The 23,151-nt window shown below is 40.5% G+C and overlaps 2 protein-coding genes and 1 long non-coding RNA gene across 4 annotated transcripts in view; 1 reads left to right on the forward strand and 2 right to left on the reverse strand.

Moving 5' to 3' along the window:
- Positions 1–23,151, reverse strand: part of dhrs3b (dehydrogenase/reductase (SDR family) member 3b) — a 224,881-nt gene that overhangs the window by 111,284 nt on the left and 90,446 nt on the right. The window lies entirely within an intron of this gene.
- The window catches only part of igsf21a (immunoglobin superfamily, member 21a), a 209,204-nt gene that overhangs the window by 77,331 nt on the left and 108,722 nt on the right, over positions 1–23,151 (reverse strand). For both annotated transcript variants that reach the window (XM_077528427.1, XM_077528428.1), the window contains exon 3: positions 8,944–9,065. In XM_077528427.1, the coding sequence (XP_077384553.1) occupies positions 8,944–9,065 (122 nt within the window). The remainder of the gene's footprint in view (positions 1–8,943; positions 9,066–23,151) is intronic.
- LOC144023233 (uncharacterized) lies at positions 1,593–23,135 on the forward strand. Its single transcript, XR_013284506.1, has 2 exons — positions 1,593–1,711; positions 22,995–23,135. It is a non-coding gene; the product is annotated as an uncharacterized LOC144023233 (long non-coding RNA).

The following is a 23,151-nucleotide window of genomic DNA, read 5'->3' on the forward strand; positions in this document are numbered from 1 at the left end:
GTTTACCCCAGCCTCTACTGTAGCGCCTTATATATGGAAAAATTTGTAAAATATGTCATTCATTGAAGGTGCGCCTTATAGTGCGGAAAATACGGTACTTTATGATGCAAAACGTTGAAAAAAATACACGTGCTGTACTATCTCGATGGATGGAAACTTGATTCAGTCAGCGCTTGGCCTGTATATTTATTCAAGCTTTGCGTCATAAATCACTCTTCAAATAAGTGGGCATCTGTCAAAGACGGTGCCGATGGTGAGACGGAAGCGCTCACCTCTGACTTTCTAGCCTCTTCGAGCGGCAAAAAAACGGGTTGGTCTCCAGCATGTAAAATTCTACCACTCAACCATCCATCCAAATTCCCATTAGGGCTGGGTATTGCCACCAACTTCACGATACAGTATCGCTATATCGATATAAATCGATATATATATATATATCGATGTATATCGATATATCGATATTGATACGCTGTGTGTATCACGGTCCAGGCATCACGATACGATACGTATCGCGATACATATGTATCCCAATACTTGATCTTCAAGGCGATACGTATCCCGATATATTACATTAATAGACTTGCATTTTATAATAACAGTCATGCTGACTGACAAAAATATTTTTGTGAGCAGCTCTTCTGCTTTAGCGCCAAGCGGCATGCCTGGTTTAAATGTGTACGCAAGGAGCAGCTTTCACAGACACACCGGGAAAATGTATTAATATGCATGAGCCGATATGAGCAAAAATATCAAAGTATTAAAATTACAGCTCTAAAATATGCTTATTTGAAATATTTGGGGAAATACAAACAGCATTTTTTTTCATGTATCACATTCTATTTCGTTTTTTAAACAAAATATACGAAAATTGGTACATTAAGACACGTTAAGTTTATAAGTACCGTAAATAAATGTTGATATTCTTCCTCTGCTTTCATGTTTCTTAGTGTCCAATCACTGGTGAGCTATTTTTGCATTAATTGAAGGCAATTAACTTCAAAGACGCTGCTGTTTTTTATTTTTTAGGTACAATGCAAGCAAACAAACGTTAACTATCTATTTAAAGTTAACGAGCAATATCGATTCTGATGCCTGCGTATCGATACGGGTACTGTAATGAGGCCCGCAATGATATATTGCCATATCGATTTTTAGAGCACACCCCTAATTCCCATCCTTCTAAATTATTCCATTAACCACCGACACCTCCGTCCAGCCATGCTAAGACAACACAAGTGAGAGTAGTAGTAATCATAGTTGAGATAAGACTCGCTAAAAGCAAATACTTATTGAAATGATGAACAAATGTTTGAAAAAGCAAAGTATATATTAAAAAAAGAGTGAACACCTCGAGACATGAAGTGAGATTGTATCAACCTCTTCCTCGAGGGATAAGTGTAAAATAGTCTCTCTTTTTTTTTTCTCTCTCTCGCCATAGTATAAAATGATGAGCATAGCACTGTGAGTCTCTCCGGAGGGGAGCTAATTGGCTTTGTCTTGGCTGGCTACAGCCTAGTAAACGCTGATGTAGCCCGTTGCTTTGTTTTTACACACAAAGCCCTATCCGCTATCCACAGTCCTGCGTGACTGCAGCAGCATTCATTGGATTCAAACCGAGACAAGAGAGCAGAGATGGAGAACATCAAGGTGAAGATATGTGCTGCCTGCCAGAAGAAGGGTGAGGAGGCCACAAAAAGATGCTCCAACCACAGTGAGTTCATACAAACTGGCCAAGTACTCTCTATAAGTTTGTTGGCAGAGAATCAGGACGCTTGATAAATATTGTACTATTGCTCTGTTAAATTTTCAGCCGATGATTTTTGATGCCAGTAATTCATATTGACTCGATGTCTTCTTTCCCTGTTACTGGATATTAGGGGTGTTAAAAAAAAAAATCGATTCGGAAATATATCGCGATACTACAGCTCGCAATTCTCGAATCGATTCCATTTTTAAACATCCATTTTTGATGGAAAAATATTCAACAAAACGTCTTACCTAGGGTTAGGATTCACACCTTAAGCATGGAAGAATGTTATATTAACACATTCACTGCCAGTCCAGCAAAAAAAAATTGCCATTGACGTCTTTTTCCGTCAATGGCAGTGAATGAGTTAATGGAGCATTAAGCCTTAATATTTTTATTTCAATGCTGTTCAAACATGAAACAGATTACAACATGTTTGTTAAATACAGTGACTCACAGTTATCAGACTGAAGTTTCGGATCAATAAATAATACCTTTTCATACAAATCTTACAGTGTACAATAGCATTTTCTAAATTTGAGTAAAAAAAATCGCAACAATCGATTTACAAATTTGTATCGGGATTAATCGGTATCGAATCGAATCGTGACCTATGACATCGTGATACGAATTGAATCGTCAGGCACGAGGCAATTCACACCCCTTACTGGATATGAATATATTTACTGCGCCACAATGGGAATTAGCAGTACAAACTGTCTTTGAGTTGAAAGTTAAGGCAACCCTGTCTAACCCTGACCCTTAACCCTAACCCTCATCTCAGGATAGCTACAAAGGTGCCCCAATCCCAATCTGGAAACGTAACCCTCGACTCAGAAACTGCTACAAATCAGCCCTAAGCAAAACCTGAACACAAACCTCCCTCCCAAATCCAAACACTACCGTAATCGCCAACTCAGAAGCAGCTATAAAAGTGCTCTAACCTCAAACTTTAACCCAAACCCACAACTCAGTGACAGCTACAACAGTGCCCAAATCCGAGCCATCTTCTTTAGGTTTTATTAACCCGCCAACAGCCAACACAAACCGACGCTGCGGCAGTGAGTGAGCGTGCCGTAACCCTAACTGTCTGACCTCCATCCCAGGACCAACTACAAGAGTTCCAAAGAATCACTTAACAGGACTCAAGTGCATCCATGAGTGGTGAGAATTGGTAGTGTAACAAATTCACAGCACACAACCTTCCCCAATCTCGAAATCTATCCATTCATCTGTCCATCTCCTATACCACTTATCCTGTCTCAGACCAAAAAAAGAGGTCGAGGTCTCTCCCGGTGGTATCAACCGGACTGATCAGCCGTCAATCACATGGCAAAGTCTTCACTGAAACAAAAGGATTTTGCGGCTATGGAGGGAAGTCAGCCTACCCACGCAAAAGCACGGCGAGGACGTTTAAATTTGACACAGAAAGACCTGTGCAAATGAGGAATCAAAAAAAACAAAAACAAAATGTAGCTAATGTGCAGAAGCGGAGATAATCGCTCAACCACAGTGCTGCCAAAGTTGAGAAATCATTCAACTCTTATTAATCGCAAATGTATTCAATGCACTAGACAGGAGAGTCTGTTCCAAAAATAGGCAGTTAACATGAAGAATGAACAGAGAGTGAATGAATTTTGGGTGTTTTGGATTCGATGGATTTGGCGAGCTGGAGACGAATGACGCTCACTGCGAGTAACGACAAAAGTCTCCGGCTTTTGCGAAGGCACATAACCCGATAACGCGATCAAGGTTGAAAAAAACAAAAAACAAAAACAGACATAAACAATTCAACACGTCAGTCTAAGTGTGCTAATAGTTTGTTTTATCGAGGTGTGAAAAGATATCGAACAAACAAATATTTCTTCTGGGGAACCGTGCACTGCACGGGATCGATTGTCCCTCCAGGGGTTGTATCGGAAAGCTCTTTTCTATTTAGGAGTCGTGTCCGCTCGACTCCCTCGGCCGCCTGCTAATGCAAGCATATGGGACTGACTTAAATGGAGCATGAAAAAGAGCCGCTCCTTCGGTCAATCCCTCCATCAAAATAACAAGCACGCCGGCAGATATTCCTTCTGGCTCAAAGCTTTACGGGTGAAAAAAGGTCAAAGCGGCCAAAGGAGGTTAGCTTACGCATGCAAAGGGAGGTGTGTAATCACTCGGGTCTCCTGGAGGAAAGAACACGGAACAAAAATGATGAGGATAAAGCGAGCGCTCGGTGGACTGCGTGATTGGTTTTACTTAGATTAGACGAAGCGCTGATGTAGCTCGTCTCCCCGTTCCGTACCCACAAAAGCCGCCGTTCTGTTGTTTGCTAGCCTAAGCAGCGCATTCACAGATTCAAATCCTGCACGAATGCAAAGGGAGCGTGTTCAGTGAGGAAACAGAGGAAAGGAATTATTGGAAGGCGGGAGGAAAAAAAACAAATCAGAATACAGACTTTCCAGTGATTCCCTAGACTTGTAAATCCGAATTCAATCCTGTGGCTCAAATACTAGCAATGAATGTGGAGATTACAACAAAAACAAACAAAAAAAACTCCAGTCCCAGTCATAGGGTACCTGAAGTGCAGACAATTCAGTCCTTTAACTGGTTTATCGAAGTACCGTTTATCAATTTGTGTTCTTGTCCGTTCTTACTTCCTTGTGATCTCGTCAAACGTCATCAGTCGCGGCCAAAGTCCTGCTCCAATTAAAAGTACGGATACAACAAACCAAGAAAGCATGGAATACCCGGATGTAGTTCTTGCCTGCTAGCTTAAACCAAGGATGCGTCCATTGACTTGTGAAGACTGGAGACATTTTGTCCGCCCCCTTTCATCATCTTACGGTAATACTCGACAACGTACTTGGGAAAACCGTACTCTCCGAGTTCATGAGACCGTACTCTGTTTTCTTGATATTGCGGAAAGGCTAATAGCCACTTAGGGTGAGGAAAGATATTTAATGGAGATAAAAATAGCAAATTTTTCCTCATTGGTATCAATTTCTTCTAATATGAGAAGAAAAGTGGCAGTAGGCCTACAGACTTTTCAGTATTTCCAGTGTCTCGTAAATCACAATTCAATCCCACTGCTCAAATTAATGTTTACACAATTACAAGAAATGTGAAGAATCAATAGCTACTAGTGGTGGCATGGCGACCAAGTGGTTAGCGCATATGCCTCAGAGTCCTGAAGACTGGGGTTAAAATCTGGGTCCTGGACTTCTCATGTGGAGTTAGCATGTTCTCGCCGTACTTGCATGTTTATTTATTTTTTCTCCTGGTGCCCTCCAACTTTCCAAAAACAAGCATTTTCATTCTGTATTCGTTTCGACATCGATATGAGTATGAATTGTTTGTTTGAATGGCTGGGAACCAGTCCTCTTGTCCAAAGTCAGCTAGGATAGGCTCCAGCCCACCCATTAATTATGATGACCACAAGGTGGACTTAAATGTAAATAACTTGTTCTCTACCTTCTGGCTAGGTGACATCCTGGCTACTAATCTTTTGCAAAGTGCATGTGAAACTTCCTGGTTGGCTGCAATTTGTTGTATTTTATCGAGGTGTTTGCTCAAGGAGAGCGAATGGCACTTGTGTACACCTGCACTGAATACATAAGCAAATTGCTATGAGCTGTTTTCAAATTGCCACTTTTGTGTGTAAAACCAAGCACATAAAAGCTCTCGGTGCGATACGTACTGAGCCTATATGAGCCACACAGATTTCCCGTGTCATAATCTGAGGTTGAGCACAAGAGGTCCTCCAAACCTCGAGTGTCGTCAGCTCCACGCAAGCGCCGTTATGTTTGTTCGCAAGGACTAATCTGGGGCCTGGCACTTGAGCAGAGAGAAGAAGAAAAAAAAATCCACAGCTGCTTTCCTCCGCTTTGAAAGATTGTGTGTAATGGCTGTCGGTGCACGGCGACGGCGGCGGCGAGCCATGCCGCATGAAGTCAATGCCGGTGTCACCTCTGAAGACATTTAATTATTGGACAGCCGGCGAGGAGCCACAATGGCTATTATTCATTCTTTTTTTTTACGTTTGAAAAAAGGTGAGAGGCCAATCTATAGAAAGCTCTTTGCTTTATGAAATGTTGAGATTGATTTCCAATCTGCAGCCGAGATAAGGACTTCATTAAAAGCAACATTTTGAGTGCTTGTGATGTTTAATGATTTTGCGTGTTGAGAGCAATCAGCATCGCACTGTTGATTTGGTCTGAAACATTGTCAAAAGAAGTAAATAGAACCTCACCTACAGTCAGTTGAGCTACACTTTTTCAGCGGCGTAACTCCTCCTCGCAGTATATTCTGCATAAAAGCAGGTGTTCAGAACATTCGGGGAGTGAAAACAAATGTCTTGCCAATAAATGTCACTGCCAAATTTGAATGCTGAAATAAATCAACAGAACCCAAAGAAGCGGTTGGGATGAAGATCAGCACATCCAAATCCGAGACTGTGGTCCTCAGTCGGAAAAGGGTGGCGTGTCCTCTCCGGGTCGGGGAAGAGATCCTGCCCCAAGTGGAGGAGTTCAAGTATCTTGGGGTCTTGTTCACGAGTGAGGGTAGGATGGAGCGAGAGATCGACAGGCGGATCGGTGCAGCGTCTGCAGTGATGCGGACTCTGTATCGGTCCGCCAAAAGGCGAAGCTCTTGATTTACCGGTCGATCTACGTTCCAACCCTCACCTATGGTCACGAGCTGTGGGTCGAGGCCGAAAGAACAAGATCCCGGATACAGGCTGCCGAAATGTGTTTCCTCCACAGGGTGCCCGGGCTCTCCCTTAGAGATAGGGTGAGAAGCTCGGTCGTCCGGGAGGGACTCAGAGTCGAGCCGCTGCTCCTCCGCGTTGAGGTGGCTCGGGCATCTGGTTCGGATGCCTCCTGGACTGGCAGGAGGCCCCGGGGGACGACACAGGACACGCTGGAGAGACTATGTCTCGCGGCTGGCCTGGGAACGCCTTGGAATCCCGCCGGAGGAGCTGGTTGGCTGGGGAGAGGGAAGTCTTGGTTTCCCTCCTAAAGCTGCTGCCCCCGCGACTCGGATAAGCGGTAGAAGATGGATGGATGGATGGATGGATGGATGGATGGATGGATGGATGGAGAACCCAAAGATCGGGATCTCCTCCCGATGGTTTCCTTGAGTTCAGTGATGATCCCTTGTGTCTACCTGCATACACGTGGTACTTCAGGTAGCCCCAAAGGAAGACACCTGAGAGGCAAAGGTCTGGGCTGTGAGTTGCCCACTCAAAATCAGTTTTGACACTGATCACATAGCCTCCGAAGTTCTCTTTAAGCCAGTCTCGGGAAAGATTTGAGGTATGAGATCTTGCTCCCCCTTGCTAGACTGAGTGTATGCAACAACAACACAAAATTAACCAGTACGTTTCAGTTGTCAGGGGTTAACAGACAAATAATGTTGTATATCGTTTTCACTGAAGCGGATTTTCCTGAGCTGACCACATAGGCCAACTGCACTGATCAAAATGAGAGTAAAGGTCAGTGGAGCCCGGTTTCTATCTGCTTGTTCATTTTTAAATCCAACTTCTTGCCAGTGTGTCGTCTAGCCTGATGTCTATGCGTGTGTGTTGGTGTGTGTGTGCATGTGTTCCCGTTGTAATGATGCTACCCTCCCAAAGGGATAGTAGGCTTGTCCAGATAAATCATCCTCAGTTGGGCAGCCGCACCAAACAAGGGTAGAGAGGGGGGGGTTGTACAAAGCCAGATAAACAGGAAGAACGCACAACGAGAGAGTCGCAAGCACGAGCGGGATCGAAGACGAAACGCAACGATGAGTGGTATTGCTACGAAAGCGTGCCAGATTCGAATGAAGCCATAAGTTTGACGTATGGTCGTAGGCTTCCTATGCGTTGCTGACCCATCTGTACCAGGAGGTAGCACAAAGCAGCAGGAACTCAAAGACGAGAAGACATCGAGGCAGATGCCAGGCCTTGCATCGAGACCCAAGTCAACCCCGAAAGATGCGTCAAACATGTTTCCAAGGAGATTACTCCCACTTTGTCTTCCTCTAACTCGCACTGATCCTCGTAGAAACCTGTTAATGAGTATGCAGTGCGGACCTTAACAGGGATTTAAGTAGCAGTAAGAGAACACCGGGGCCAGATGTTTGCTAATTCCCGAAGTCAGAAGCCTCTATCCTTAACAGAGTCGGTAATTAGTGTTTACCCAAGCACAATGTCCTCATTACTGATGGAATTTCAGCCTCGGGTCGGGAAGCCTATCAATCCCGGGGACCTGGTCTTGACGTGAAATGCCTTTTTTTATGCAAATGTATTCACTGGAGTCCACAAAAATGGACTTAGGAAACAGTGTAGTCTCTCATCAAATAAGTTGAATGCACGTTAGGAATCAGTTGAAGTCAAACTCACCGAGAGAATCGCACTAAACAAGACTTCGATATGCCCATTTGGATAAATTTAGGAGGGAGGTTAAAGGACTCGCAGTCTTTCTGCTGCTACCCTACCATGCTACCATGGATACGTGACTTCTTTTGGAGGTCACTGGGATTTAAATATCAATGTTATTGTTGTCAATATTATTTAATCAATTTAGTATTATTTTTTCTGTGATAAAACTAATGTATTGCTGTTTTTGACAAAGCTTTAGGTGCTTCCGGGTGGTGGAGTGGTTGCGTCACTTGCCTCCAATGCAGGTGGGTGTGCGGTTCGCTTCCCCGTCGGGGAGATGATGCTTGTGTCACACACGTAAAGTCAGGCAGTAAATGAGCCTTCAAGAACAGTCAAATTATTTTTAATTTAATGTATTTTAATGATCTATTTTGGACTTGCATTAGCCCTCATTTGGATGTCCTGAAAACGTAAATCCGGAACGTCCAGAAGACGTAAATCCGGAACGTCCAGAAGACGTTGAAAAAAAAAGACGTCATCTGGCGTCACAGTCTGCACCTTCAGCGGACCGAGATTGGACGTACAAGAATTACCTTAAAAAAGACGTCCTTTCAACGTGTCTTTGCGAGCGTTTAGTCTCATTTTCTTTGGGAAAGCATTGAAATCCGAACAAACAGACGATCAAACAACGTCCTGGTAGTATGACTTCGATTCAGTTCAAAAAATAAATAGTGTATTCCTTTTTGTTTGCAACAAGTATCATATTCCTGGCTCACAAAAGGTGAAGAAAAACCCGTCGAGGTTAATACACGGTGTGGGTAAGTTCAACACGGTTGCAAACGAGGCTCACCGGACGGTCGTCTGGTACACGAGGTCCTCACGCCTGCGGTAATCCTCCATGTGAGAGTAGTTGGTATTAAACATGGCGTCGTAGGTGAAGATTTTCTGCTTGATGGTGCCTCCGTCTGTGACCTGTGAAACGAGAAAAAAAAAAAAAGGGAGACAGAGAGGACGCTCGTGATTCATCTGCTGATGGATGGGACGGGGCCAACCTTTTTGCACCTTGAGCCCTGCCGATGCGCAACCTGTTGTCTACGGGGCCCCCGCAGTGCAGGAGATACGTGTAATTGCCTCATTGATTAATGTGCTGGAATGATAAGCCTGTAGAGCTCGGAGCGAAGCGATGGAACAGCTGCTTATTGGATGGCATCTGGTCGTCTCTCCGGTGCGTACATGGTTAAACCTCCATGACACGCGAGAGCATTGAGAGCGTTGCATTCGGCACAAATAATGGCTTTCAGAGGAGGATATTCAAAACGCTGCTCTCATCTTTTTTTTTTTTCTTTTCTCTCTCTTTCCCGGGCAGCGCAATGGATGATGGAGTAGTTCTTTCCTTCCTGTAATATCCACAGGATTGCTAAAGTCACTTAGCATGTGAATGACAGTGATTTCTTCTCTTCCCCGCAAGCCTCAAGCTGCCATAAAGGGGGGAAGAAAAAAAAAAGGCTGACAGGATTTTAATGGAGCCGCTAATGCCGCTTTGAAGAAGGAAATTGTTTGGTGGGGCTGGAAGCAAGCCCTCTTTGCCTTTTTCGAGTTTAGAAGGTATCATTCACGTCAAGCCAATCCCCTTCTCTCCAGTAAACAACGTCAAGGCGTTTCTTGATTAGCCGTTATAGTGTACACACACAGACAAAGCCAAATTGTATTTACAAGAGCAAACAATTGTTCTATGGGCACACTGACTAGAGAGGAGACACTTTTGAAGAAAACTCATCGCCTTAGGGCTCAGCAGGCAACAGTGCCAAAAACTAGTATTGTAGTTCTCGAGATCCGTCTCAAGACCCTTCTTTAACTCATTTGCTTCCAATAACGTATAAATACGTTTTTTTAATGTTCTAAGTGTCCGAAAGACGTATTTATACGTTTTTTTTGTTTGTTTTTTTATGCTAGAGCATACAGAAAGCTTTGATGCAGCCTCTCAACTGCAAAGAACGGTTGCAGAAATGGTAGTTATTACACAAACGGCCAGCAGGTGGCAGCAGAGCAAAGGAGATCAACCAGGGCCATGTAGAAAAAAAAAAGCTCAATTACTTACAATTTTAAATAGATTTGTGAAAACTGATGAAACTTAGCTCTCTTCAAATGCTAATTGCTGCAAAACGGAAACAGATAGAAACATACTTTTTTTTTTTCCTGATGAAAGAAGAGACTTTAATCTTTCTTTTGGTAGGTTTCATGCTTTTATAGCAATTGAACACAATATTCTGTGGGCCTTGCAAAATCAGTCAAAATCCAGTAAAACAACTGGGAGCGAACGGGATCGCGAAATGTGAAAATGGCGGCGAGTGAATGAGTTAGGATAATTTTAGATCGACGTATCTATTTTCTGCCGTGCGTAAATCATGAACTACAACCCTGCAAAGTTTTATGTGGAGGTTTTGCTGCACACTGAACAGTGTTTCACCAACAAGTCCTAATTATCGTGCACAAAACAAAATGAAATCCATAAAGAAGTTGGTTTGGTCAGAGGGTCGCGCTCACTCGGCTCTTTCCGAAATCCCGTTTCTTTTGACGCGTTTGCCGCCAATCACGTTCCCCGACACTGTCTGTGAACGCTCGTTCACCTGCGCGAGCGAATGAACGGGCTGTCAAATGGCACCGGTGCAAAATGGCACAGAGTGACATTTTGCACCGGTGTCAGAAATAGCAAGCGGGACGCTAAAAGTGACGGTAGCATTAACGGTGGCTGCGAGGTGGCCGCAAATAAGGGGGGAAAAGTGGGTCCACAACCAATCACATTTAATATGTTCAGAAGCTCATATGTTAACCTAAGTAGGCCATTACCGATATCCTCGCCTGACTGCACCACGGTTAAATCATGCGGTCTTTATACATCATCAGAGGGAAACGTTACGGCACGCAAGGCAGAGGGGAAGCTTTGCACGGAAGAAGAGTCCACATGAACTCGCAACATTCTTGAAGACTGGCAAACAACGAGGTCTCCTTTTTTCATGACTGAAGCGGACCAAAAACAAGAACTTTCAATTTCAATTTTCCCTTTTGAAAGTCATTAAAACACCTTCGCCATTCCAGCGAAAAACAAACAAACAAACAAAAAACATACAACTGTTTGTGTGGTTTGGTGGTGTGCTTTGTTACCAAAAATACAAAAAAAACAAAAAACAAACAAACAAAAAAACAGGATTATTAAAGTCTGAAGTCACACCCACACACAATGTCATATTTGTTTATTGACGTGTGCCTTGTGCCTTTTAAGGGGGTGTGGCCTTGTGAGTGACATCAGGAGCTCTGACTCTACAGTAGCTCCAGTAAAAAAAAAAAATATATATATATATATATATATATATATATATATATATATAAACATAAAAACTCAGCATTAGATTTCCTGTGTTGAGTTTGCGTCCGTGTGGCTTTTCTCCGAGTATTCAGTTTTCCTGCATGAGATTTGATTATTTATATATACCAAAATAAATATATACCAAAATAAATAAATAATATATATATATATATATATATATATATATATATATATATATATATATATATATATATATATATATATACCAAAATAAATAAATATATACGAAAAATAAATAAATAAATAAATAAATAAATAAATAAATAAATAAAACAAAAACCAAAAAATTGGGGGGTGGATTATTATTATTATTATTTATTTATTTTTACAAACCAAACAAAGTCTTCAAAAAGTCCTTTTTTCACAAAATATAGACACTAAAATGGCAAAAAAAAAGGAAAAAAAAATCTGCATGTATGCATCAATTGAATTTTTCTGTTGACAAGCGTAGTAGTTCAGTAATATTCAATTTTTGAGTGAGATTTTTCTTGCACTTGATGAAAAAAAAAAAAAAAACAGAATGTTATTTTGTTCTTTGCTTCAAACCGTTGGTTGTTGGTTAGGATCGTGGATTTTTTTTTAATATATGCTTTGAAAAATGTATTATGAAAAATTTAATATGATAACCTAAAAAAAAAAAGTGGTCCTACGTGGCACCTGACCACCACTGAAAAAACATGGTGGCTCCTTCCAGCATACTCTCGCTCATCAACAACCCTAAAGACTATATGTGACATCCAAAATGGAAGGCTAGAAAATGCAATTCAATGAGGACGGAGACCACCTTCAAAAGCTCCTGATTGATACACGCCAAAGAATGTGCAAAGCATCTGCGCGTCCCAATTGCTTGTGAAGAGGCTCCGGATTGGGATGTGCGGGGGAGTGTGAGGAAATTCAATCGGGAGGGCGTGAGGCGGTGATGAATAGCATCTGATTGCAGTAAAGTAGCATCAGTCGAGGAGGAGGAGGAGAAAGCTGCGATTGTTTGAGCAGAATCTAGGCCACGGCGTGCGCACAATGCATCGCGGCGGCATTAAAGAGTCGCGGCGCCTTCTCTGGTCTGGACGGCGGCAGATAGTGGATTCGGAGGTGGGAGGGGAATCCACAACAGGTAGCTAACAATGGTGGTGGGAGGGGGGGCGGTGCGGTATACCTGCACAAAGATGTCTCCAGAGTGCAGTGGAACGATCGAAATTCAATTACAATTTGTAATTATTACACTCCACAATTAGAAAATCAGCATAATCGTTAAAAAATATTATTAATACTAATTTATTTTAGTTTTAATTTATACAGTTGCACTTTTTTTTTTTTTTTTTTTTTAGTTTAAAGTAAATAATTTAATAAATTTTGTTTCATCCAAAAGTAACTGGCATAATTATGGTGTTACACAAAATTTAATTTCTCTTAATATTTATTTATTTTTATTTTTATTTTTTGTTTTGTTTTTACGTTTAAACATTTTTTTTGTTTGTACAAAAAAATATATATATATATCGTCCTACTGCACAGTGGACGTTCTGCACTTGCCAACATAAATAAAATTATATATTATTATAAATATATATTATAATACATTTTGTTTGGTCCAAAATGGACTTACATAATTACAGTTTTTCTATTTTATAATTGGTTTAATATTTTTAATTGCGTAAACATCTTGTTTTTTTTTAACAATAAATAAACAATAAATATAGAACACTAAATAAACAATAAATAATTCATTTTTTTATTTTTTTTAACCAAAAAATAATATATAATCTAATAAATAATAATCGTTTTTTCAATTCCTGCCAAAATAATCATGATGATTATTTTTTTTACATAATCGAGCAGCCCAAGGTGAACCCAAACCCAAAGTCGCATCCTGCTGGCCACGTGATGTTTAAAGCTGCAGCAACATGCGCCGCCACTGGAGGGAAATTCGGGCTAATTTGCTACAGGCGGACTGTGAGCGATTCAACCTGAATTCCGGCCTCGTCACCGCGGGCCACAACACCGCAGCAAGTCCTTATATGCTTGACTAATCCACTGCTATTCGTAAAGGGGGAATAGCAACCCAGACCTGACATAAATTTGCACAAAAAAAAAAAAAAATGCAATTGCCGATCATTGCAATTCCAACTTGAAAGTTACCGCAAAGTAATTTACCAATACGAGTTAAAACTAATCTTATATTAACTTAAATAGTGGCGCCTTGAGATATGAGTTTAATTCATGCCGTGATCACGCTCGTAACTCAAAGCAATGCTCTATAAAATCTCATGTGCCCATTGAAATGAATGGAAATGCCATTAATCTACAATCTACAATATTGCACTTTAGAAATGACAAATATAATGCCGAGATTCAAACTGTTTTGCTTATTTATTTATTTTGCTTCAATTTAATTCAATACAAATTCAAAACTACTCAATCAGCCACATTAAAGTTAGTGGTTCTTCACAGAGGATAAAGAACATATGCGTGTGAGTATTCTTTTATCTGTCCACACATTATAGAACCATTGCAATTGGTTTGCCTTCATTATTAGAATTAAGATAGATGGACTTATTTAAAGGAAAGCTATGTGGTTGTTTTAAACATGGAATTTATAATTTTATGCACACTTGAACTGGGCGCAGTACACTTCAAACTGTTGCTTGTTGTGAAGTAATTTGAGTTGAGTTCACTGCCGTAGTATGCACTCGTATCTAAAAAAAAAAAATCAGGTAGACTTCAGGTCATTCGTATCTCAAGGTAACACTTTTACCTCATTTGCTCCCAAAAACGTACAAACACGTTCTATTTTAAATGTTTTATGTGTCCCAAAGACGTATTTATATGTTGTTTTCTGTTTTTTTTTTCTATGCTAGACCATACAGAAGTCTTTGATGAAGTCTCTCAACTGCAAAGAACTGTTGAATAAATGGTCGTTATTACATAAACGGCCAGCAGGTGGAAGCAGAGTATAAGAGATCAACCAGGGCCAAAAAGCTCAATTACAGCTTTAAACAGATTTGTGAATAATGATGAAACTTAGCTGTATTCTAATGCTAATTGCTGCAAAACGGAAACAGAAACATACTTTTTTTTTTTTCCTGATGAAACTTTAATCTTTCATTTGGTAGGTTGACATGTTTTTTTTTTTATAGCAATTGATCATAATATTCTGTGGGCCTTGCAAAATAAAGTCAAAATCCAGGAAAACTGCCGGGAGCGAATGGGATTGCTTCCGTGAAGAAGAAAAAAAAAAAAAAAACGCATACAGGTGAGTTTTTTTAACGGAAATCTGGAGAAAGGAGAAAAAAAAACGCTTACGACGACGTAGGCGAATTTGCGAATACGCCGCCGATCACTCGAGAGGCCCGCAATTAGCAACTCTCAAAGTGTACTTTGTCTTTTGATAGCCACGCGGGAAACGTCGCTTTAAATATTAAAATCCCCACTTTGCGCGCATTTTCTCTGTGATCTCTTAAATCTATACGAGTCTCGAATGTCAATGAGAGGCGGCTTTTAAAATAATTATTAAACCAAAAAAAAAAGTCCTAATGAGATTTATTCCTATTGAGCACCTCATTAGCAGCCCGCGACACGCCGCAACAAAGGAGATGATCACAGCTTTGTCATGAACCAGCTTTGCTACTTTTTTTTTTTTTTTTGTCCTATCCACGCTAATTTGCCTAATGTTATTATCACATTAAGTGTCTTTTTGAAACAGACGAGGGGGGGTATAAGGGGTGGCGGGGCGCAAAAGGAGGCATTGTCTTTTTGTAAAATGACCGTTAATTGCCATACGCGAGAGAAGAATGAATCAAAGGTTGGATTTACTCGCAAAATTTCGAACTTACGCGCTCGACGTGGAGCGAGGGAGTGAGATCAGGCTCGGTTTTCTCTTATGATGATCATCCACAACGTTTCATCACTGAAGACGATTAAATGATACGATGCGAAGTTTGAATTCCTGCATTAAACCCGAATGGTCAAGAGGGTTTTGGATGGAGTTTTCCAGAAACTTTTGAAAGGGTTAAGACAAATTTTAGTGCTGATGATTGCGATATTCAACCAATCATTTTTAGGGATGTCATGATCAGGGCGATATCGTGATATCGTGACATTAAAACTGCCACAATATCGTCGTCGTCATGTTCACAATATTTAACTCTTTGACCGCCAAAAACGTTTAATGACGTATTCTAAAATCCTAATGAATGCTGCCAAAAACGGTTTTTTACGTTATTACGTTTTTTGTTGTTGTTGTTGTTGTTGTTGTTGTTGTTGTTGTTGTTTTTTCTTTCTCTCAATGGGCAGCTGCCTTGTCACTAAACAAAAAATATTAGTGTCAAAGTCACTGTTGTGAAAGTAAAGAAAGCCCAGACTGGCGACTGTCATGTCACCATGATGCAGCTTCTGTTAACGAGATTGCACGCATTATGACGTCACAAATATGCGACACAAACCATAGGAGAGGGGAGGGGTTGAGGAGTTGGCCACAACTTGAAACATAACAGATGGACCAACGTGGCATTGTCTATTATTATCGGCCAATTTCTTTATTGTCGCTTATTATCTCTGGTTTAGCTGTATGACGACAAATTGGTCGATAATTGCCGATAAGAATCAGGCCCACCGATATTATCGTGCATCCTTACTCCGGAATCACATCGGGGGTCAAGACTGGCATGCACTTCAACCACCCTGATTTGAATTGGAAAGAGGGGAGCCACTTTAACTCATTTACTCCCAATAATGTATAAATACGTTTTTTTTTTAATGTTCTAAGTGTCCCAAAGACTTTTTGTTTTTTGTTTTTATGTTAGCGCATACATAAGGCTTTGATGCAGCCTCTCAACTGCAAAGAACAGTTGCAGAAATGGTAGTTATTACACAAACGGCCAGCAGGTGGCAGCAGAGCAAAGGAGATCAACCAGGGCCATGTAGAGAAAAAGCTCAATTACTTACAATTTTAAATAGATTTGTGAAAACTGATGAAACTTAGCTCTCTTCTAATGCTAATTGCTGCAACACGGAAACAGATAGAAACATTCTTTTTTTTCCTGATGAAAGAAGAGACTTTAATCTTTCTTTTGATAGGTTCCATGCTTTTATAGCAATAGAACACAATATTCTGTGGGCCTTGCAAAATCAGTCAAAATCCAGTAAAACAGCCGGGAGTGAACGAGATTGCTTCTGTGAAAATGGCGGCGAGTGAATGAGTTAATTGGCTGGTCGCCGGCTGCGTTCTGAGTGTGTCTTAACTTGACACAGTAAAACAGACATATAGAGAATTTGTTATAATCGGTAAGCCTGCTTCATTTAATGTTCAAGTCTTAAATGTGATTATCTAATGAAGCTGTGCTGAGTCAAACAGCAGTCGGTCCCAAGGTGCGGCGTATATAGCGCTTTGCAAGAAAAATGTGCTTTATTGCAGTAATCACAGAAGACAGTCGCGGTTTTACAACAATACACAATGAGGCACACTTGCAAGCTTTTTTTGCGTTTCAATATCGATTCAGTCAAATAACTTTCCTACGACGTAGTATATTTTGTATTTAGCTGATGGAGGACGACGCACTATTAGTCCCCGGGGATATCAACACGCGGACGTCTCCGCCATTCCGCGGGATCGTGACAAAGACGCGAGCCTCTCGCCGAGATGCGATCGGACGCTTAAAGTGCTTCGCGGACGGAATTTGCCCTCGGTGCTTTTTACGAGGTGCGAAAGCTGTGATATACAAGAGACGACAGGAAGACGGAAGAAAGCAAAGCGGCGCGCTTAAAAGGGCTAATAAAGCAGGCGAAATACAGTCGCGTGTCACAGGATGAACTCTGCACGTATGTTACCTTTTTTTTTCCTGTATTTCCAAAACAATGTGCAGTCTCAGCAAGGGTCAGTCTTGACACTTCAGTATTTCTCATATTACGTCTGTGTCCAACCACTGACATGGATAAAGATGGGTTTGCTTCACTTATCTGACCACTGCACGCTAAAGTAAGTTAGTAGTAAATTAGTAATAGTTGTAATAGTATTAGCAGTAGTTGTTGATGTAGTAGTAGTAGTAGTTCGCCATATTGGTCTTTTGTGTTCTCTTGATTTTTGATTTTGATTTTTTTCCAATCCAGCCTCACTGAGCAACATAAAATTTGGTTAAAAATTAATCGAAATTCATTTTCAATTTCATTAATTATACTCCACAATTACAAAATTATATACGGGTAAAAAAAAAAAAAAACAGAAAAACTGATTATTAATAATACTAATTTTGAAATTTAAAAATTTGTAAAATAACTAATTTAATAAATGTTTGGTCCAAAAGGAACTTATACTGTTTCAAATAATTTTACTTGTCTTAATATTGCTTACATTTAAACATTTTCTTGTTTTGTACAAAAAAAAAAAAAAAAAAAGATCATCCTAATCGGGATTTCAATTATGACCAAAATAATTGGGATTAATATTTTCTTCTTAATATTCAAGCAACCCTAAGTAGTAGTACTTTTTTTTTTTTTTTTGTCTACTAAATTTGAATTATCCATATGATGGCTGATGCTGAATGGTGAAATTTATATATTATATATTTGAAAATTATTTGGTAGACACATCTCTCATGAGTAGTACTCACGTGAAAAACACAGGACGTCTGGAAATTTGGTATGAAGCGGCCATTTTAGGGCCATCTTGCCTCTCAAATACAAACATGTCCATTTTTAGAAATACAGTCCCTGAAGCAACATGACATTTTGTAAGCATTTTTATAATAATCTCACACACAAATAAAATATCTCAAAACACCATTCCTTACAGATTTTGTTCTTATTACTACCAAACTTGACCCACTAGACACTAAACGACAAAATATTCACGTTATATTGAGTGCGTGTGGGCAGAGCGTGTCAGCAAATTTAGATTCAAATGAATCATTTTTGGTTGTTGGCCATTTCAACCTCTGCTCCAGATTTGCTTAGCTGGTCATTAGCGTCACATAATCGCACTCAGCTTTTTTTCTTTTTTTTTTTGCCCTCTTTCCAATGTGATATTCAGGCAGAAAAACAGGTTGCAGTTGGCGGTGGCCAGATGTCACGCGCGGATTAGGGCCGCGTCGGAAAGTGTGCCACCGAGGGGAAACAGGGGGGGCTGCGTCGGGGGGGCCGCGGCGTATCAGTCGGGCGATTAGCTGTTACGCAAGCGTGTTATTGAACGCCATCTGAGACATGCAGGCGCGCTTATTATAGCAGCCGTTGTGAGCGAGATTGGGGCTGTCGGCAGCGAGAAGGTGATGATCGCCGCAAACTGGGTCGGCTGCCGCACGTCGCTTATGATGAGGGCGCGCACAGGCCGCAACATTGGGTACACCTTCGTGTTAATTTCGTCAACGAAAACGAAACAAAAATAATTTCGTCAGGGCACCTTTCTTTTTCACCGGACTAAAACTAGACTAGACTAGACTAAAAACCCTCATTAACTCATTGACTCCCAGCCATTTTCAATGAAGCAAGGCCCTTGGCTCCCAGCTGTTTTACTGGATTTTGTTTTACTGGATTTTGCTATAAAAACATGGAACCTGCCAAAAGAAATATAGAGTCTCTTCTTTCATCAGGAAAATAAAAGTATATTTCTATCTGTTTCCATTTTGCAGCAATTAGCATTAGAATGTAGCTAAGTTTCATCATTATTCACAAATCTGTTTAGAATTGTGAGGAAACAGCGTGTTTTCAACATGGCCCTGGTTGATCTCTTATACTCTGCTGCCACCTGCTGGCAGTTTTTGTGATTACTACCACTTTTTCACCCATTCACTGCAGTAGAGAGGCTGTATCAAAACCTTCTGTATGCTCTAACACAGCGGTGTCCAAACTACGGCCCGACATATGCCAAAAAAGGCTATTTAAAAAAAAAAAAAGATTTGTGTCTGTTTCCATTTTGTAGCAATTAGCATGAGAATACAGATAGGTTTCCTTGATATTCACATTCCAGTTGAAAACATGATCAAAAAAGAGCTTGTTGCAACATAGCCCTGGCTGACCTCACTCTGCCGCCACCTGCTGGCCATTTATTGTAGTAACTACCATTGTTTTAAGCCTCTTCACGTCAGAAGCTGCACCAAAGCCTTCTGTATACTCTTGAATAAAAAAAAAAAAAGAAGACATTAAAAAAAAACATATAAATACGTTTTTGGGAGTGAATGGGTTAATAATGACAATTTGTCACTTTGGTATATGCCAGGTTGAAACATTTTAGAATTGCACTCTGATAATATCGGGAGTATTAATTGAGTTAGATTTGAATCACTGTTTACTACCCCCAACCCCAAGGAAGTTAGAGAAAGAAAAAAGCTCCCAAAACTAATTTCAATAATCAGCACAAAATTGGTTGCTTAAGATTTTCAAGGACTGCGTTTGGCTGGCAACCAGTTCAGGGTGTCCCCCGCCTACTGCCCATAGCCAGCTGAGATAGGCTCCAGCACCCCCCGGTTCAGAAAATGGATGGATGGAAGATTTTCAAGGACTCAAAAAGGACACAGAATCGAACAGGATGTCAGCCATTTTAGTTTGACGCAGACATTTTAGGGTTGGGCTTCCCATTGTATGAGCCAAAATTGTGATACAGCTTTTGTATTGGATCTCATTGAGCTGTTCAGGTGTCCCTAAACTTTTGGCTGCTCTACATTGCGTGCCTGCAACCGTGAATATGTTTTCCAGTTTTCCAGACTCGAATTCCCAAAGTCTCCACCCTGCTGAGTCACCCCAAACCCTAATTAGCCAACAATAGAAGATTGCAAAGTTGTTCCAGGCTGCTTTGTGTGTAAACGAGAACCATTTTAAGAACTTCAGCTCATTAATTTGCCGCCGAGCTCATCGTTGCTCGAGTATAGAATTTCTTTAAAACGGAAGGTAAACGAACACACCTTGATCCGTCAAAGTCTGAAACCAGAAATTAGCTTTCATTTCAGACAAATGAGTGACAAATTGTGTAAACCCAATCAGGGATGATGAAGGGAAATGAGACGCGGCGCCAACCGCTCGTCCTTAATCTGTTTGGCAAATCAATGACTGTTTCGTGACTGAGAATTCCATCACCTGACGACGGCCTTGCCGGAAGAAAAGCAGCAAAACACTCCAGTGCCGTTTTCATGACTCATCATCGGTCCGAAAATATTTTTTTTCTCATTTTTGACGACTGCTGTGAGCAAAATCCTGTTGAAAACTGACAAAAAAGTAACCTTTGTGTCCCTGAATACTTCACATGTTCCACTGGGGATCATTAAAGACAGAGAAGTGTTCTTGCTTTGATGGGGAGCGAAAGGCCAGTTGGCAGCAAACTATCTGGCACAGTACTGACAACATACATTTTTTTTTATTATTTGACATAAATGTGTTATTATAGAAGCCAGAAAAAAAGTACTGTAAGACAAAACTTTTTTAACCGACGGTTGTATAATGAACTAGACTAAGTGCAAATTCTGGAGAAATTGTGTGGGAATGCTGAAATCGGAATGCTAATAGCGGAATGCCTATGAAAGAAATTGAAGGATAAATTATGTTAAAATGACAAAGTAATTACACAACTAGTTAGCACAGCATTGTTGTCTGTGCATTATTAGACGCATTTTGGCAACAACGATGGCGTTCACCGCTGCCGGTCCTGAGTTATTGCTGGTATGAATATTTCAAGATTAGCAGCAATCACAATCGCTAAAGCTAACCGCTATGTTTTTCCAACAACCAGCTCGTTGTTGTACTCTGACCCGCCTTTCTGTCTGCACAATTCGCTGCTCCACAGAGCAGACGGGCCAGAAAATAATCTCTAAAATCGGACAACAGGACGACAAAATGCCCAAAACAGTCGTCCTAGTAAAGCCGAGTCGTTGACTAGTCGACTGATTGGTTCACCCCATAGTGGGAGGGTTGAAAGAAGATGAGGTGACAGACGAGAGAATAAAGATTATAGGAGATACAAAGAGAGATGGCGAGGAGATGGAAGATCGTGTATGCTGTCGATGGGAAGAAGATATAAGATGAGAGATAGCAGAGATGTATGGAGAGAATAGATGGAGAGATAAATGCTAGATAAAAACTAGAAACATTTTAGCCTGTTCTTGGTAAAAATCCATTATATATGTTTTCAGAAAAATCTAACATAAACATAGCAAACAAATGCTTTCGTCTCGCAAATGCACAGAAAAATGCATTGCTCATGTTTGACCAGAATGTAATTGAATTACCTGATCTTTGCTTGTAGTCATTATTCACGGGGCTTCTTGCATGCGTGTTGTGTTTATCAGCATGCCTCTTCTACATGACTCACTATTCTTTCTCCGGGGGTTCCAGCAGCCGAGTTTCACCTTTAGCCGCCGCGACTACACTTGGCGGCCAAATGGCGATATTTAGAGCAAAGTGTGTTCGTCATTGCCAATATAGGTGGTGACAAGGGTCATTTGCAACACATCATTTATAGCTGTACAATGTAAACACCAAGAAAAAAAAACGAAGAGCACACCTGGAAGTCATCAAAAGATTATAAATGAAGCTTTAGTCGCTACCTTAACTTTAGCTTGCTTATTTCACAGTACTTACGAAAATACGGTGTAAACAAACTAGCTAGCTAGCTAGCTAGCTAGTGAAATGCTAGCATGGACACATGCAGCCGAGCTAGATAGGCTAATTTACACCCTGTAAAGAATCTGTAAAAACATAGCAATAAATTGACTTTTAAGCATGTTATATACACATTAGCTTAGCATTAGTCGGCATTTTAACCTTATGAGTAATTCAATTCAATTAAAAAAATATAAAATTCTTTAAAAGAAAAAGAAACAAATGGGGACAGATAGATGTAAAACTTAAAAAGGATAAGATAGATAGATAGATAGATAGATAGATAGATAGATAGATAGATAGATAGTTAGGAAGGCTAGCTAGCTAGCTCGCAAAATGCTAGCATGGTGAATACTGTTTTTGGATAGATAGATAGATAGATAGATAGATAGATAGATAGATAGATAGATAGATAGATAGATAGATAGATAGATAGATAGGAAGGCTAGCTAACTCTCTCGCAAAATGCTAGCATGGTGAATAGTGTTTTTGGACACAACTTTTTTTTTTTTTTTTTTTTTTTTTTAAAGACCCAAGTGACAAAAAAACAAACACAAATGTGGCAATAGTTTCACTTTTAAGCACTCTGTATATATACATTAGCTTAGCATTAATTGCCATTTGTCTTAGCCTTCCGAGTACAGGGAAGTTTTGTTGGCTGTTAGTGAGTTGGTTGCCATATGTAGGTAATCAGGTATAGATAAAATATGTGTTTAAAAGCATTGTGTATTTAATTGTTATTTTGCTGCCAGTGCCGTTTTGAAAGTGTACCATTTTGCTAGTTTCTCCTTCATACGACAAATGAGCTCAAAAAGAGGTCATTTTGAGTGCAACACAGATGGTCTTAACACACACACAGGGGGGGTGTCTTTGCAGGCAAGGCGAGTCTGCATATGTTTTCAGCCTTCTTATTTTTCTTCCCCGCATCCTTTATCCCGCAGCCACGACCTGCAAGTGCCGCTTGACGGATGCACAAGGAGCGCTCTTCAAGCCATTCATCACCAGGCAGCTGGGGAGTGCGTCGCCATGCTAAAATAGACCATTTTCTCCCCTTTTTTTAAATTTTATGAGTGAGTTTATTATGATGAAGTGTCTTTT

Source organism: Festucalex cinctus, chromosome 8, assembly GCF_051991245.1.
Source record: "Festucalex cinctus isolate MCC-2025b chromosome 8, RoL_Fcin_1.0, whole genome shotgun sequence".
NCBI classification, from domain to species: Eukaryota; Metazoa; Chordata; class Actinopteri; order Syngnathiformes; family Syngnathidae; genus Festucalex; species Festucalex cinctus.